This window comes from Apteryx mantelli, chromosome 21, assembly GCF_036417845.1.
Source record: "Apteryx mantelli isolate bAptMan1 chromosome 21, bAptMan1.hap1, whole genome shotgun sequence".
Lineage (NCBI taxonomy): Eukaryota > Metazoa > Chordata > Aves > Apterygiformes > Apterygidae > Apteryx > Apteryx mantelli.
In genome coordinates this window covers 11,391,991-11,409,639 of record NC_089998.1, presented here as the reverse complement: position 1 = coordinate 11,409,639, position 17,649 = coordinate 11,391,991, and the positions used below count along the sequence as shown (strand labels likewise).

At 58.9% G+C, this 17,649-nt stretch overlaps 1 protein-coding gene across 2 annotated transcripts; it reads left to right on the top strand.

Moving 5' to 3' along the window:
* Positions 1 to 1,361: 1,361 nt before the first annotated feature.
* LOC106493025 (glutamine synthetase) lies at positions 1,362 to 8,887 on the top strand. Of its 2 annotated transcripts, XM_067308893.1 has the most exons (7): positions 1,362 to 1,437; positions 1,732 to 1,907; positions 2,268 to 2,429; positions 4,590 to 4,736; positions 5,895 to 6,022; positions 7,620 to 7,819; positions 8,152 to 8,887. In XM_067308893.1, exons 2-7 carry the CDS (start codon positions 1,742 to 1,744, stop codon positions 8,468 to 8,470), a joined length of 1,122 nt encoding a protein of 373 aa, XP_067164994.1. In that variant the 5' UTR covers positions 1,362 to 1,437; positions 1,732 to 1,741; the 3' UTR covers positions 8,471 to 8,887. The 2 variants fall into 2 exon arrangements, with proteins under 2 accessions (XP_067164994.1, XP_013808436.2); XM_013952982.2 differs by lacking the exon at positions 1,362 to 1,437 and having other exon boundaries at positions 1,641 to 1,907.
* Positions 8,888 to 17,649: the final 8,762 nt, after the last annotated feature.

Genomic DNA, 17,649 nt, shown 5'->3' with positions numbered 1-17,649 from the left:
TCTGCACAGGCGGCTGCGCTGCACAGGGCTGGAGCTTTCCTTTGGAAATCTGAGGAGGATTTTCTGGAAACGGCTGACTCGAGGAGGCGAGGAGCGTGGCTAAACCCTGGGATCACTCGGCTCGCGGGGAAACGCGCTTGCTGGCGATGCTGGCTGCTTCACCTTGTTGGAGCCGGTTCTCCGGAGCCGGTCCGTGGTCGTTGCCTGTAAGCGCTCGGTGATTTCTGCCGTCCTGGTCAAGACGGGCGGCTGCAGTCCCGGCACTGCGTCTTCCCAGCCTGACTCGGCTGCGGCCCTGCTTGCAAAGAGGAAGCGGGAAGCGGATTCATGGGCACACCCCAAGGTACCGGAGATGGCGGTGGCTGATCCACACCGGGACGCTCAGAGGGGGCGATCCCACCCGGTGTGAGTCACCAAAGGCGACCCGGCCCGTCGCTCTCCCCTCCGGCACGAAATCCCCCCAAAGGACCGTGGCCCCGGCCTCCCCGGCGAGGGCGCCCCGGCGAGGGAGGGGACCGCGGTGGCATGGGCGACGTCACCGGTGCCGGCAGCCCCGCGCCGGCGGTGTCGCAACCCGCCGGCCCAAACCACCGATGAGGTTTTTGTCTCTGCCGCTGCCAATCTCATTTCCTGGCGCTTGTGCAATCGCGGAGGCTTTCGCGTTTCGTCCCTGCTGTTTATGTGCCAACAGGCTCAAAACACCTTAGGAGGAAAAGCCGCCGGCGCGGGCCGCTGCGCCGTGACCACGTGCCTGGGTAAGGTCTGACCGCGAAGGCTTTGGTCGCCCGGCTGCCTTCGAGATGTTTTGCTGTTTAACAAACGGGACCCCGTAACGCCGTATCTACGGAACGCTAAAAGCAGCGACCTGCTTAATTAATCGAACGGCGCTTTGGTTTCAGCTCGCCAGCTGCGAATCGCCGCTCTGCCAGAATAATCCTCTACGCGGGGATTCGCACCTCTTTGCCCAGCTTTTCAGCCGACCGTAAATCCAACGGCGGCCGTTGCTGTACGGAGACGGTTCTTAAAAAGGCGAAACGTTGCGCTTTAGCTGCACTTCATGGGGCAGCGGGGCAGCTGGGGGGGCCCCAAGTGGAAGACTTCCCGCATCGGCAGCCTCCTGCCCCCCCCCCCGAGCGGCGCCGGGGGGCCCGATGCCCGCTCGCACCCCGGGGGAGACCCTACACTAAACACAGACGCGCGGGAGGAAACACATGTTGCAAAGGGGAAGGAGGCTGGAAATCATGTTTTTAATAAGTGACACGGATTTCCCCGGGGGGGGGGGGAGGGGAGGCGCGCTGTCACCGCCTGCCCGGGGCGCAGCCCGGCCCCGGGGCGGAGCGCGCCGCCGCCGCCGCCCCCGCTGCCGCCGCCCGCCGCGGGCGCTTATAAGGGGCGGCGGGAGCGGCCGGGCGCGTCCGCGGGCAGCGCGCAGGGCCGGTGAGCGCTGGGGCCGCGGGTTCGCGCCCCGCGGGGGGACGGCGGGGGCCCGGCGGGGGCCGCGCGGTGCCGCGGGTTCGCGCCCCGTGCCGGGTCGGGGGTGGCTGGGGGCGGCGCTGCCGGGCTCGGCTCCGTGTGCAGCGCCGTGCACCCCGAGGCCGGGCACGGCACGGCGGGGGCTGGGGGCTGCTGCTGCCTGCTTTTAAAATCACCCCGGGGGAGGAAGCGCCCCGAAGGGCGCTTGGGGGGTGCGAGGGGCCCGGGCTCACCGGGCGCCCCGTCCCGCTCTCGCAGGGCCGTCGCCATGTCGGTGTCGCACAGCTCCAGGCTCAACAAGCTGGTGAGGGAGCAGTACATGAAGCTGCCCCAGGGGGACCTGGTCCAGGTCACCTATGTGTGGATCGACGGCAGCGGCGAGGGCGTGCGCTGCAAGAGCAGGACCCTCGAGAAGGAGCCCAAGAGCATCGAAGGTAACGGCAGGCCTCTTCCGCCGGCGCCATGGCGGGACGCACTGGAGGGCCCAGAGCATCGCCGGGATCGAACCCGGGGCACGCGGGGTTGGCGTCACTTTTCCCCAGGGCTCTTGCGGCCTCGTTGACGTCAGCCCAAACCGTCTCTCCAGGTTATGCAGAGCGGCGCTGTAAATACCCGGCCTCCTTGGGCTGTGGCTCCCTTAATCCCTAATCCCCGTCATTAGGGCTGGGTGGGACGGGGCGGACGAGATCCTGCCACGATCCTGCCACGCAGTTCAGCTCACAGGGCGGTTCGGCGGGGGACCGCGCGGCCCCTGCGTGGGATGTTGCTTTCAATCCCCCTTTCCCGCCTCGCAGATGTGCCGGAGTGGAATTTCGACGGCTCCAGCACGGCGCAGGCGGAGGGCTCCAACAGCGACATGTTCCTCGTGCCCGTGCGCATGTTCAGAGACCCTTTCTGCCTGGACCCCAACAAGCTGGTGTTGTGCGAGGTGCTGAAATACAACCGGAAACCCGCAGGTGAGCCGGCCCTGCCTCGCTGAGCGCCGCGTTCGCGGCACCCGCAAACCCCCTGCCTGCTGGGGGCACCGGCGTTGCTATTCAGGATCCCCTTTTTTCCAAGGAGCCGATCACCCGGCATCGCTCCTTGCCGAGGAACGGCTTGGCCAGGACGAGTCGGCAGCACCGAGTAGTTGGCCTAAGGCGCCAAAATGCAGATGCTGTTAGAGGCTGCTGTTTGCAGGAACCTGTTGCAGCAGGTGCTGCGAAGGGCAGGGAGAAAACTAGTCGAACGTGGCCAACGTTCTGCGTTAGCCCCCGTCGCTAGCAGGGCGCCCGGAGGTCTTGCGAGCTAGCCCGTGCCCAAGGAGCGACCTGACTCGTAATCCTAAATACACAACTTCTCAGGGCCGCGCGGTTACAACGGCAGCCCTGCAAGACGGCCTTGGGAAGCCTCTGGGTCAGCGACCCCGCGCTTAGGCTCCTAAGTAAGGGAAACTGCAGAGCAAGGGTTTGCTCAAGGCACTTGGGTATAGAGATGGAAGGTCATTTTAGCGCGTTGTGTTTGCGGCTGCCCTCCTCGTCGGTGGGCAGCTGCCCGAAAGGAACCAGAAGCCGAGAGGAGCTGGAGCAGTGCAGTCTCGCTGTAGGATGTTCTCTGGTTGATGCAGCCGAAGCGCCCCGGAGCCTTGCGCTTATCGCCGAGGGCAGAAGTCTGCAGTTTGGGCATTGATTCCTGTCTGTCTGATAAAGCCCTGGACCAAGGAGGGGGAGCTGGTTTGGGGGAAGGAGTGGCTGGACGTGAGCTGGGTGGCTCCCGGCGGCGTTAGTTGCCCGAAGTGTCTTCTGGCTGGCATGAAAGCAAGGTGGGGGCCAGGGGCCGGCGGGTGGAGTGGAGAGGGGATGTTTGTGCGTCAACACGCAGCATCTTCCTGGAAGAGGGGAGGTCTGTGGGTAGCCATGGGGAGAGGCGGAGTTGTTTCCTCTTAAGGCAGCGAGAGGCGTTTCGGCTATGGGGGACGGGGGACGTGCTTTGGTGCTCTTGCTCCGTCCCCAGCTGGCCCAGAATGATTTTTAAAGGAGGTCCCTTGTCTTGGGAGCTTGCTGTTTAGCGACGTGGTGTGAGCAGAGCTCAGCCCCAAGGCTCTGCCTAATCCCGCGCCTGGCTCGTTCCTGGAGTTGGGCTCTGTTTGCATTAAGGGGTGCGTGGGCTTGGCAGAAACGCTTTCCTTTTTCTCCCATTAATGCAAGGAAGATGCAAGATCTTTAGTCCCAAATCCTGGAGTTTGTCATAGCTGCTCCGGGGTCTTCTATTGTGATTTGAAGGTAGAATTTGCAGCCAAGGGGCTGCTTTTCCCTGTGGCACAGGGAAAGCAATTTTTCAGCCTCGTCTCTCCCTTTAGCCAGGTGTTTTGGTCTGAATTCTCACTCCCCTTTTGTGGCACTTTCTCCGGTTTCTGGATCGCTCTCCGATACCCGCATCTGCTCAGTAAAGCCCTGGATGCTCCGAGCCCTCCTGCTGTGAAGGGACAAGCCGGGGCCAGCTGGTTTTCTGCAAGCCAGATTGGATGCTAGCCAAAAACCTGGAGCAGTAGAAAGATGTGTCTAAGGATAACCAAGCTGAGGATGGTACCAAGGGTTGCAAGGTGATGGGAGTGGAGCAGGGATGGGAGATGTGTAGTTGTTGCTGTCACATCTGCTAGATTCTTTGTAGGACCTAGGTTCTTCATGGGGTGTGTCTCCTAATCTCTTGGTGTGCCAGAGGAGGTGGAGGACACTTGTGGACTGGAGGCAGTGGTTTTGGCAGTAGCCTAATGAAAACCTTCTTGGCCTGTAGCCTGATGCTGTGGTGATGGAGCTGCTCTGCATCAGCCCTGCAGCTGCGTAGATGGATGTTTGGGGATCCTTTATGAACGCTTCAGTTGAAGGGTCTGGCACCTCTCAGTCCATAAATCTCACCAGACTTTGCTGCAGTGCCCGTTTCCATGGATAAAGGAAACTGGTGAGCAGAAAACATCCCAGGAAGGGGGAATTCACTTCACTAGTTTCTTTAAGGCCCTCTGCTTCTGTGGGAAACGTGTTGCAATGGTTGAGGGTAGACCTCCGTGACCGGGATTAAATGGAGCGTGGAGGATGTCTGCTTGCGGCACATGGGTCTAATGGGGGTTTCTCTTTTCTCAGAGACCAACTTGAGACACACGTGTAAGAAAGTCATGGACTTGGTTAAGGACAGCCACCCCTGGTTTGGGATGGAGCAAGAGTACACTCTGCTGGGCATCAACGGCCATCCCTACGGCTGGCCTGACAACGGTTTCCCAGGCCCCCAGGGTGAGTGCCCCTCTCCCCTTCCCCACAGCGGGCTTCCTCGTGCGTTTGCCCCGTGCCCGCAGTCCCGCTCACTGCGACGCCCCTGGGGGTCGGTGTCGCGGCATCAGACCGAGCTCCAGCTCGGCTTGGGGCCAGGTGGCTCTACCAGCAGGCTGCATCCACCTGGGACCCATCAGCGCTGGGACCCCGCAGAGGTGCACACCACCGGGGAGAAGCCCCATGCCAAGACCCTCGTCCAAGCCTGAACGCCGGCGCTCGGCTGGGCGAGCTCGGCTCTCCCCCCGGCCCCGGCGGCAGGCGTCCCGCCGTGCTCCCCTATCAGCCCCGCTCCCGGGCGGCTTGGGTGCAGCTTTGCCGTTGCGGCAGCCTGCGGGCGGCCGGCTCGGGGCCGGGGAGGAGGTTAGGAGGTGTTTGCCGAGGGCGCTGGGCGCCCCGCGGCTCACGTGAGCCAGCCGGCAGCACCGCTCCTGCCGGACCCCCGTTACACAAACAGCTCGGCTGCAGGACTTGTTTGTCAAGGGCTGGAGAACTCGACCGGAAAAATCTCTCCGTGGCTGTTCATTAAAAGACCGGCCGGGTACTGCAGCGCAGTTTGCCCTCCCGGAGCAGCAGACGGGTCTCCTGGGAAAGGGCCAGGGGGTTTCCCAACCCGACTTAATCAGCCTTTTGTGTAGACGGACTGTTTTCAACATCTCCCTTCCCCTAGGCGGGGTGAAGAGCTTCATTTAACTTGCTTGAATGAGGAAGAGCCGGATAAAATAACAGCGAGTTGAATTTTCTAGGCATGAACAATGTTAGCTGTTGTCAGAACAATCTCCAAAGCCTTAAGTGCTCCAGGGTCAATGAAGCGCCCGTAGGGCAGGCCCTGCTTTCCTTATCTCCCGGTCACCTCCCAGTTTATGCGTTGCAAGTCCTGTTTACCTGCATAGATAAGGCTGAGGCTGCACAGCTGCAATCCCCTGGATTTCTTACGCTGCTGGCCCTTGGAGTAGGGGCCAGTGGCCACATGCACCACGGAGGCCAGCACAGTTTAATTTCCTATAAATCCGCTGCGGATGATCGCTGGTTCCAATATCTGTGAGTGGTGGGATTACACTGGAGTGCTGCTGTTGCCCCCCCAAAGCTTTACGTGGGTGTTAACTTCTGTTTCTTTTCCAGGCCCCTATTACTGCGGCGTTGGAGCCGATAAGGTGTACGGGCGTGATATTGTGGAGTCCCACTACAAGGCATGTCTCTACGCAGGGGTGAAGATCTGTGGCACCAATGCGGAGGTGATGCCCTCCCAGGTATGCGCGAGAGGCTCTTCGTGGCCCCTTGGAGAGCTGCTTGTTTCGGCCGGAAGCCAACAGGAGACACCGCATGTGTCTTGGCGCCTGGCAAGGCCGGGAGTGTGGGCTTGGAGATGCTGACCATGAGGATCTTCCAGATCTGTGTCTCACAGATCTGTGCTCACCAGCCCCTGTTGCCAAAAGCAGTTGCAGCTTTTGACCCTCTTTCCAGGAGAAAGGGAGTTTTGTGCCCTGGGTATCAGTGGCCATCAGCAAAACTGCGTGGAGGCAGCAAACACTTTTGCTCCTGGAGAAGAGGAGCCGTGTGTTTGTGTGGTGCCTGGTCTCCAAAGACAGAAACAAGTCAGAGTGAGGCCAGGCTAATTCGGTAACTTCCAGCTCCTCCAGGATGCTGAATCCAGCGATTCCCCACATCAGGCTTTGTCTAGATGAGAGCAGCTGTGCTGCTAAAGTGACGATGTGTGCGTTGACTTTCTTCTAACCCACCCCTGTGTGCAAATCCATGGTCTGGGGCAGGCCGAGGGAAAGCCTGGCTGTGCGCCAGGGTGCAAAACTGCAGCAGAGCCAAATTGCAGCAAGCTCTTTGCACGGCTGCAGCCTGGGCTTTGGCAGCCTGTGAAGAGTTGGATGCTTTTCTCTGGTTTCCTTCAAATTCCTGAGTAGCCAAGGCAGGGCACCTTAAAGCGCCTGCTGAAGGCTGGCTGGAGATGGGAGGCCAGCAGAAGAAAGCAGGGGACCGTTGGGGGGGGGGGGGGCAATGCAAGCCAGGCTGAGCTGCAGGAGGAATAAGCGGAGCCATGAGCGTGTGGGTCCTGCTCCTCTGCCAGGGGAGCTGGGAAACTTGTGTAGGGCACGACCTTGGGGAGCGGTTGGAGGGGACGTTGCCAAGCTTGATTTATTTAGGAGTTTGCCGAAGGAGTCCCTGATTGCATTATGCAGATGGCCAGACTGACCGGCTGCGGTTTGGCCCTGCAGCCTGCGAATCGCTGACTCTCCTGCTGCTGATCTGGCCGGCGATAAGCGGAGGACTTATCTGTGGTGTAGCTGAGGCAGGACTTTAACTACCCTGATATCTGCCCGGACTTTTTCAGGGTCCTTCTTTGCTGCTTGCTGCATCCTGTGCTTAGTCTCCGCCAGGCCATGCCAGCAGATACCATAAATGTCTCTCTAGTCCCTACTTAGTCACCGTGGGTGGCGCAACCCTCTCCCTGGATGGGGAGGGAGCAGCCGAGTGAAGGCCTAACAAGGACCTCTTCAGTCCCGTGCCCCGCTATTGCACTGCGGGTCGTGTAATCCTATTAGCCGGCAGCTCGAGCACCGGCTTCAGAGGAGGTGGGAGAGCCTTGTTTGCCTCCGCTCTGAAAGAAACCCTCTGATTTTCTGTAATTAGTCATAACCACGTTTTTTCCCATTTATCTTGTGCCAAAACTGTCCTGTCACTTGACTAGATCCTCTCCATCCCCTTGTTCATTCCTGGGGGGTAACTTGTAAAGCTTAACCAGTTCCCACCTTTCTAGTCCTTGCTGACATGGGTGATGGCTGGGGAGGCTCAAACCTGCCCGTTATCATCAGCAGATCCTCTCTCCCTTTCCAGTGGGAATTTCAGGTGGGCCCGTGCGAAGGCATCGAGATGGGGGATCACCTCTGGATGGCTCGCTTCATTCTGCACCGGGTCTGCGAGGACTTCGGGGTTGTGGCCACTCTGGATCCCAAACCGATGACCGGCAACTGGAACGGAGCTGGGTGTCACACCAACTACAGCACAGAAGAAATGAGGAGAGACGGTGGCCTCAAGTGAGTTCCTGGGGGGGATTTCCGTGGGCTGAAGGCTGCGCTCAGGGCGATCTACCGGAGCCAGTGGGGAGGTTCAGCTCGTGGCTGCTTGGTGGCCTGCCTTAGGGCTTGTGTCTCCACGTCTGGATCGCTGCACCAGGTGGGACAGCCGTGCCTCAATCAGGAACATCTTATTTTAAAAATAATCCATTCTATGTAGTGTCTAAGGCAAGCGTTGAGCGTGTCTCCTGGGCTGTGCTCCTCCCGGGAGCAATGGTGACAGCCTCCCGGAAGGGGGAACGCTCTTTAAGCAGATTTGGTGGCAATCCTGACCCCGTTCTCCTCCCTTTCAGGCACATCGAAGCTGCTATTGAGAAGCTGAGCAAGCGACACGACTACCACATCTGCGTGTATGACCCCCGGGGGGGCAGAGACAACTCCAGGAGGCTCACCGGCCACCACGAGACGTCCAACATCTTCGAGTTCTCCGCCGGCGTGGCCAACCGAGGCGCCAGCATCCGCATCCCCCGGCAGGTTGGCCAGGACGGCTACGGGTACTTTGAGGATCGGCGGCCCGCGGCCAACTGCGACCCCTATGCCGTCACGGAGGCCATCATGAGGACAACGGTGCTCAACGAGACAGGGGTGGAGACCAAAGACTATGACAACTGAGGCCATGGGGTGGGTGGAGGTTTTTAAGTCTACACTAGCTTCTCACGTGGGATTCGTGCCCGTGCAATATCCTCGGCTCTAAGTTCAGACTCTTTAGGAACCTCGCTTCTGGTTTTGTGAAATGTCAGCCTAGAAATATATATTTTATAGCAAGAGGGAGGGGCCAGCCTATTTTCTCAACCACTTTTTCTGGTTCCTGGTTTTAGATCAGATGTGGGGAGTTTTTTAAAACTTGGATTTAAATTTTTTTCTGGTGGACTTTATACTGTGATGTACAGAGATCCCTACGTGGAAGCTGCAGCTGCTGCTGTTTGAACCTGGGGAGGGTGGGTGCTTTTTTCCGTATCTATGTTGCAAGGAAATGGTAATAAAAAGTTCTCCTGGCTGCATGACAGCCAGGTTCCACCATGGCAGATACATTTGTCTGTAGCTCCTGGTTTTGGGAGGATTTAATTTGGGTCTTGCTGATGGGTTGCTGCTCGGGGCAGCTGCTGGGCAGCCTGCACTGGCCCTGGGCGATGCCATAGGACCTGAGATGCTGTAGGACCTTTCATGGCAGGGGTCTGGACCAGCAGTTTTAACTCCTTGGCTGGAAGCTCTGCAGAAGACACTTATGGGTACTTGCGACACTGTCTCCTGTGCTTGGGCAGAGCACCGGTCCTGCCTTCCCAGCGCGAGCGGATTTAACCAGCTGCTCGGGGTGCCCTGCGTGGCTCGGCGCAGGGGCAGGAAGAGCCTCCTGGTGCCGAGTGCTCGTGAGCTTCTGGCCCTGGCCTGAAAGGCCATCTCCCTGCGTCGTGATCCTGCGCAAGGCAAACAGAGCGGCCGCGGGCTGAGCAAACAGCGGCCGCCGGAGCAGCTGGCCGGCGTTTACACAGGGCGGGCGCCGCTGAGTCAGCACCCGGCGCCGCGGCGGGAGGCGCGGACACGGATCCGTGCCGCCGGCATGGCCGCAGGGGAGCTGGTGGCAGCGGGCGAAGGGCAGCCCCGGCGCAGCCGTCCGCGGCACCCTGGCCGCCGTCCCATTAGGTTTCAGGAAATAGGGGCCGGCTCCGTGGGTTGGAGCCTCTTCCCAAGGAGCCACTCGGGGCTTTCCTTGGAAAAGCAGAAAGCCCAGGTGGGGTCACGTCCGCTGTGTCAGCCAGCGTGCCCGCATCTCCCCGTGGGATGGGGTGGACGGACCCCCGGGCGGAGGCGGCAGCTGGGAGCGGGAGGCAGGCAGCAGCCTGGCGCAGAGGTCCCCTCGGTCCCGCGCACGATTTCTGGGGGAAAAGGCCTGCTGAATTGTCAACCTTCTTCTCCAAAGCTCAGTGCGGGTCTTGCTTTCTTCTCACCTCTCTGATGTGTTTGACCGGTGGGACGGCGACTGCCAGATGCAGCTGGAAAAGCAATAAAGAGCCAAATGTGGAGCCCAAAGGACTTTCGTGTTCTTCTCCTGGAGCGTAACCGTGGCTTAAAGCACTTCAGCTGTCAGCGTATAGCGCTGCATGGCCCTCGCTGAATTTGGAAGTGTTTGAATCCGCATCTCCAGCCTGCAGCTCTCTGGCTGGCTCCCCCCAGACCGCCGCGCAAATGCTTTGCAATCGTCCCTGGGTTTCACCCCTCAGGTGACAAACCCTCTTTTTTGAGGGAGGAAAAGGAATCGCAGAGGCGAGCCAGGGACTCGCTGAGGTCGGAGCCGGAGCTTTCCCCGGAGCGGGGACCAGTCCTGGCCAGCCTTTGCCGGTGTCCTTGGGGGCCAGTCCCCATGCAGTCGGAGCTGCTGCACAGCTGGATGCTTCCAGGGTCCCTGAAATCCTTTGCTAAAACATGTATTTTCTTCCCTGTACTTTTTTTGAGGTCAAAATTGGCCAGAAACCACACGTCCAAGCTTTTTCCTAATGCAGGAGAAGTGATTTCCAGCCTGGGGCCTGCACTAGAGGGGAAACGCAGCCACCGGCAGGCTCCCACCGGAGTTTTTCCCACGCTCTGGCCGTTGGCTTGTGCGGGGTGCCCAGCTGTCCATGGGCTCGGTGCAGACCAGGAGGGATCACCACAGCCATGTGGGTGCCGAGGTGCCCAGAGACCCCCCCTGGGAGCTGGGGGAATGCGCGAGCAAGGCGCCAGCGTGGTGGAGACACCCGGGAAAGTGCCTTCTGCAGGGTTAACGCCGCGGCTGGACGCAGGTGCTGCCGCAGAGCTGAGCCCTGGGTGCACCGAGCGCCCATGAGCTGGGCCGGCAGCGCTCAGGGGCACCCGCTGGGTGCGCCTCGGGGGGGCAGCTCCTTTCCTCCAGGCCATGTGTCCCCCAGCGGGGGTGCCGGACCAGGCTCCAGGATGGCTTGAGCTCCATCTTTACCAGGATTTTTCACTGTAGGAAGCACCCCAGGAAGGCCCTGCTCTGGTTCCCGCAGCTGGCCAGGAGTGGGTGGGCACGGGGGTCCCGGCGAGCCCGGGGCCAGGCCGGAGGGACTCACTCCTCGGGCTGGGGAGCACCAGGGTTATTTGGGGTCTGGATGTGCTTCTTGGGGGTTTGCTGCCCTCAGCAGGCTCAGATGCAAATAACACATGGAGCAGGCTGGAGCCTTGCCTGGATGCTCCATGCTCCCACTGCCAGCTCTCCCATCCCACTGCAGTCCCACCGCCAGCTCTCCTGTCCTACCACAGTCCCACTGCCAGCTTTCCTGTCCCACCACGGTCCCACCACCAGCTCTCCTGTCCCACCGCGGTCCCATCGCCAGGTCTCCTGTCCCACCACGGACCCACACTGCTTCGTGACCACAGAGCAGCCAGCGCCACGGACAGCCCAGCCCGGAACAGTCCCCAGGCACCTTTCGGGGCGACAAGTGCGCTTACAACCCCTGCAGAACCGAGGGTTAAACTTGGGGGCTATAAAATGCCCTAGATTAGAGGAGCAAGAGGAACCCAGGGTGACAGCAGCTCTGGGGCTTCTCCAGCTTAAATCTTGGCTGAAGCAGAGCAGATGCTTGTAAAAATATTCCCATTTTGCTTGTAGAAGAGCTGCAGGTGGGCAACGCCGTGCACCTCATCAAGAGGAACGCCTCATTTCTGCCCTGAGTGGGTCAAACTCGCCCCCTAGGACCAGCTCGCCTCCTTGCCCGCTGCACAGACAAGCCTATCTTGGGTTTGCACGCGAGCTTGCACTGGTGGTGGCCCATTCCCCTCCCCTGCCCCGGTGCGGGTCTGCGGGGAGCAGATCCCCGCCGATCCCCGCTCGCCTGAGTCCACCGGTCAGACGCGGAGTGTGAAAATCGGGTCTGCGAGGCGGTATCGCGGCGATCCCAGCCATGGGCCATCCCTGCCACCCGCTGCTCAGCCTCACTTCCCTCCCGAGAGCCGCCAGCGGCTCCTGGCAGGACAGAGCATCCCGGGGCAACCCCGCGGCTCAGGGAACCCCTGCGCCAACACGGTGGGATGCCCGGAGCAGGCAAGCAGCACGCAGGACCTGGGGAGAGGAGTCTACCGGTTCCTCTGCCTTCGGGTCTCTTCTCATCACTCCAAATTCCATTACTTTGCATTCGATTGAGGCCTGGAGGATTTGTTGGTTTTTTTTTTTCCTGAGCCAGTTATAAAAAGGCCATTAGAATTGCAATTCTGGTGCTAACAATAGCATCGCTCAAAGCCGCCGGCCAGAAGTGAGGCGTTCTGGGTAGAATAAAAAGCTAAACTAAAACGTCAATAATAGTTTCTTTTTTCCCCCCCCTCCCTGTCTTCCAGCCCGCACAATCTGCTCAGGTGTCTCCATCTTTAAGCTGCACTTAACGAGCATTAAAATGGTTTCAAATTAGATCTATGGAAAATTGAATTTTTCCCTCAGAAGCGGAGGCTGGCCTTTAAAGGCCGGCGATAATATTTTGGTTTCATACGAGAGCCTCTTTGATCTCGGAGGCGCTCAGCTCGGGAGGAGATGTATCTCATTACCAGCAATTCACTGCTGTCGAAACGCAGCCGCAGCCGGAGGGGCACAAGCATCGCGCGCGGGCGCCTGACATGCATTAGGAGAAGCATTAGGCAGAGCTCGGCCGGGGTATTTTCGGTCTCCGAATACGGAGGAACGAGCCGGCGAGCGTCCAGGCGCCTTGCAACCTGCCGCCAGGTTCCTTCTACAAATTCCCCTGCTGGATAAAACTTGCAGGAAAGTTCAAGTCTGCAAAAAGGCAGCTGCCAGCACCAAACTGCTCAAGCCAGGGATACTAGGAAAGTCTCCGGTGGATTCTTGCTTCCTCGCTGGTGCATGCACAGCCGTTCGACGGGAGCTAACCTGCGTGGCGGCCAAGCTGGCGGCTCCCCCTGCCCCGGAGAGGACCATCACCATTGCCCTGGTGGCAAGAGACCGGCCGGCAGCTGGGGGTCCAGCTCTGCACGTCCGCGAGCGGAGCCGGGGCGCTGCGAGGGGAAGGGGGGGACAGGCGGCCCCGCGGCGGGCAGCACGTTAGGGCTGATGCTTTGCATGGTCGAGGCTTTTTCCTGAAACCGCTCCGTAAAGCCCGTGGCGGGAAGTCAGGGCTGGGTTCAGAAAAGGAGGTCTGCAAAGAGTCCAGCTGTCCTGGAGCAGCCACCACGAATGGGCCCTCAGTGATCCCCAGCGGCCACCTCTGCCAACCCTGGCCAGTGGCTGTGATGGCCAGCACTGGTGCTGAGCGCCCACATCCCCACTGAGCACCCAGCATCTCCTCTGAGCACCCAGTATCCCTGCTGAGCACCCAGCCCAGGACCTGCTCAGGACAGGCCCAGCCACCAGCACCTCGGGCAGACCTGCAGCAGCAGGGACAACGCAATGACGTGGCTGCGCAGGGTGTGCTGAAGGGTGCCAGGGGCTGGGGTGTCTTGGTGACGGCTGAGCAGGGCTGCAAGGGCAGATGTGGGGCTGTCGAGAGCCCCCAGCAAGCTGGAGGCTGGAGCTCCGCATGGGAGCCCAGGCTAGGGTGGGACCTGCACAGGGTGCCAGGGTGCAAACAGCCCTGATGGCCCTGACCAGCCTCACCTGGGTCTCCACCCCCACCCTCTGCCCATGGGCCCAGGAACCTATTTAAGCTCAGCCTGGGGTCTTTAGTGCCTGTTCTAGCTGTACTGTAGGTCCCTAGCTCAGCTGCTCCTTGGCTGCCTGGGTGTGGGGTGAAGAGGGGAAAGCTGGTGGGCCTGGCTGTGGTGTGGTGGGGGTCTACATGAAGGGCAACAGAAGAAAAGAGCGAGGTTGGAAGAGGTGGGTTTTGGGAGCTGTGGGGTATATGTACTACAGGACAGATCTTCTGGGGAGGTGGGTTGGAGGGTCTCCTCCGCTGTGCCAAGTGCAGTGCTTGCTCATGCATTTTCATCATAGGGTCCCTGGAGGATGCTGTCACCATGGCTGGTACCAGTGACTGGGTGTCTGGTGTGAAGGAGGGAGACAGAGCCCTGTGTTGTGCGGGAAGGGTCAAGCTGCCACATGTGCAGCTGACTTCATAGCTGGGGGAGCAGACTGAGCACTTGTGGCTGTGGGACCAGGCTTGCTGTTGGTCTCAAGCTCTCTTGTGCTGCCTCTCTAAACATCACTGGTACCTGTCTGGCTAACACCTGCTGAGGACGTGGCCTTGGCATTTCCCAGGCTTAGGAGAGGGGGAATGATAGCCTTGAACTTCCTCTAGCTGCTTTTGGAGGCTGGGGGGGGGGACACATGCTCTGGATTGCCACTGTGACAGGTCCCACAGGGCTGCGCTGTGACACTGAGAGCAGCCAGGCTGAGATGGCCACGTGTCCCGTGGGGGCCAGCTCCCCATGGTGACACCTCATGCACTCGTGCCCATGGGGGAGCTGGGAAACAGGGTGCTACTGCATCCACATGCTCGTGCCAGAAATCCCCCCACTGTGCGTGGGGACAGGCAGCGGCAAACTGGGGCCAGAGAGTTTAGTTTCTCTTCCAAACCCCATTTTCTGCAGCTGCCAAAATGCTGAGAAGCGAGGCTGGTAATGGGATGCCACTAGTGGGAATGTATTTGCAGAGGATGATGAGACACCACTGCCATGGTCTTTTTCCTTTTTTTTTAAAGTCTATTTCATTTAAGCTCTTTGCCCTTTATGCAGGCGCTCGGGTTGCAGCAAGGAAGGCAAGTATTAAAATTATAAATTATAAAATTATAACAGCAAACTTTGATAAAAGTAGGAGGGACGGGTTGAGCTGTAGCTGCGCTGCAGTCAGGCAGGTGTCTGGTGGGGGCACGATTCAAACAGAAATGAAGTGACTTATCCTGGCGCCACTTTAGCCTGGCAACTTTGATAATGCAAATCATAGTTCACTGGCCTTGGTTCACGTTTGCAAGTAGGTGTTTGCACTGGTTTAGCTATACCACTGGCTGAAATGTCAATGTGTGCAAAGCTTTTAGGAGGACTTTGCAAATAGCTGGAGGTAGGGCTGTGGTGGCAATGTTTGCACACTCCTGCGAGCCAGCTGAAGGCGATAGGTGCTGTTGGGAAATAGAGCAGCTAGCAAAAGAATCAAATTTTGTCCTAAACTCATTTCAGCTCAAGTTCACAGGAAACCAGAGAAAACTGGAGGAAAAAGTGATGTTGAAGTTCAGGGAAAGAGAAGGAAATTCTGACGAATCTGGCAGGTGCGGATCTGCAAGGTGAATTCCAGCCCTGAGGAAGATAGTGAAATGAGATGAATCTAACTTCTCTGTCTTGCAGAGGACTAGCTAGGGTGGCTATCTTCTCTGTGGGGCTTAATCCAGGACACTGACCCACACTGTGCTTCCACCCCTTTCCCCCCCGCTCACAGGGAGCAGAAGTGTGTTGTTAATGGGCTCTTGGCCATATTAAATCAGGCACACCATGTCCTTGCCCCTCTTGTCCTCAGCCAAGGATCCCATGGCTTTGTTATGCGGCTTTTCAGTGCCTTATGTGTCCTTTTCCCAGATTCCCAACCTTTTGGGGAAGGGCTGGGCAGTCATGCTGTTCCCTGCTCTGAGAGATGTCCTTGCTGACTGTACGTCACCCGACTGTGCTGGCTCTCCTATGCTGGGCCAGCTTGCTCCTGAGCTCGCCTTGGCTTCAGAGGGGATTTCTGTGCCTCCCCAGCATGCTGCTGGTTTGTCCTCCCTGGAAATGGGGTGGTCTTGCTGCAGTCCCCCAGCCTGGTTTGTAGCAGTCTGATTTTGTCATCCATCATGTGAAGACAAACATTTCCAGGTTTTCCTGCAGTCCAGGAGGCAGGAACTGAACCAGCCCATTCCCAGGGCATGTCCCTGGGGTGGCACGGTGGTTTAAGGACACCCTTTCCCTGCAGGAAGCTTGGGATGATGGTAGCTTGGCAGGTTTCCTCTGCGGAGGTGGTGTCGGGAAGCAGACGTGTGAAGCTCTCCAAAGCTGTGTTGCGCTCGGCTCCCACCAGCACTGGGGATGTGGAGATAGACAAAATAATGAGCATGTACAGGCAGGTTTTGCCTTTGTTCACGCAGTGGTGGCAGCTGCCGTCTGCTTGCTGAGAGCACGGCTTTGCCCCCAGCCCTGGGCCACCCACCCCAAAACCTGTGTGGTTTTTTCCCTTCCCAGTTACCTCCTGTATCCCCAGTAGGACCTGTGCAGTTGGGCTGGCCAGTTGTCCCCCTACAAGAGCCAGTTCTAGGAAGTTGCTGGCAGGAGCAGTGTCCTAGGAACTACTCCTAGAGCCTGTCACGAGCTGCTCTATCCCCTGCTTGTGCCACCCCTGGGACAGCAGGGCTCAGTTTCCCTGACTGGTCCAGTGTGAGGGCTGCAGAGCTGCTGGCTGCAGAAGCACTGCTTCTGCCATCATTGGTGGAAATGAGCTGAAAACCCCCTTAGCCACTTTGGTTGCCACCAGCTCAGGTGGCCTTGTCAGAAGCTGGTAGGAAATTATGAGTGCACGTTTTTAGCGTGGGCAGAGCCTGTTGTGAGCGCAGGGTGCAGCTCTGCATGGTGAAGGTGGCTAGGGCAGGCATCACTTGCATCACGGCAGCGGAGTCGCTTCTTCATGATGCCTCCTGCTCAGGACTGTACGGGTTTGTCAGGCGTGACTCACCGCCTCGTGATGCGTTTGGTTGGTCTCGAACCAGTGCCCTTTGAGTCTTGCGTATTAGCTCATGGAAACTCGATCAGTGGTGATTGAGGCAAGAAAAATGTCCCATGGGGCAGTCCCGCTGTGGGCAGGAGGTGAGGAGCCAGGGATGACCCAGGGTAGGAACTGCAGGTTGCAAAGGGAGGTCTCTGCCCTTCCCATGGGGCCAGCCCCTCTGCTCTCCCACCTGGCGCCCACTGAAGAAGCACTTGGCAAGCAAAACTCCTCTTGGGAAGAGTTACTTCATGAAGAAAAATGAGTGGCTGATTGTGCCCTCCAGGCATGATCCTGTAGAGCATTATTCTAGCAGCTCCCAAAAGCAGCTTGAGTTGAGAGATTAACTCTTTCCCCTGCAAGCGTGGGTCTGGAAGTCCTCTGGTCCACCCCACAGGGCATCCTTGGGGTCAGAAGTGCTGATGTGTGAGTCTGTCCCTCACCCAGGGCTGCTGGCCCTGCCTCACGGGGAAGAGCTCAGCATACAGGCTATGGAGGTGTGCTTTTTTTTTGGGGGGGGGGGGCGAGAGCCCTGAGCAGCTATTAAGCTGGTTTTGGGCTGCTCAGGCAACCAGAGCTGCTTGCAGCAGCAGGTGGAGGTGGAGTCAGCGTTGCCCTTGGCACAGTGAGCCCTGCATCCTCCAGACGTGCCTGCCCATGCGCTGAGGCATGCTTTGGCTCTGACGTCTCACCAGCTGCTCCGAGTGGTGGTGTTCTCTGTTCTCATTTCCTTGGGAATGGTCTCTTGATAGTGGGAGCAGTGAGAGAGGCTGCTGGGACATGTTTCTCCATGCTGGGGATTGATTTTTGTCTTGGACACATGGAGCGAGTGATGATGAACAGGAAAACAAAGCGCTTCTCTTGGCAGAGTGAGGGAGGGACGTGTGCTGAGAAAGGGATTTCCATATGTCTGTGAAGCCCAGCCATCCCTGGGAGAGGGAGCGCAGGGGCTGTAGGGTGCCCTGATCCCTGAGATCTGTCTGGGGTGCTGACATGATCCCTGGTGCCTGATCACCCCTCTCCCAGATGCTCTCTTCTGGGTTGCACAGAGCGTTGGGGCAGGGTTTTTTCGGTAATTTTGTCTCTGACATCTAAGGCAGGGTCCATCCCCCAGCTTTTGCCAGCTAGAAGTGGG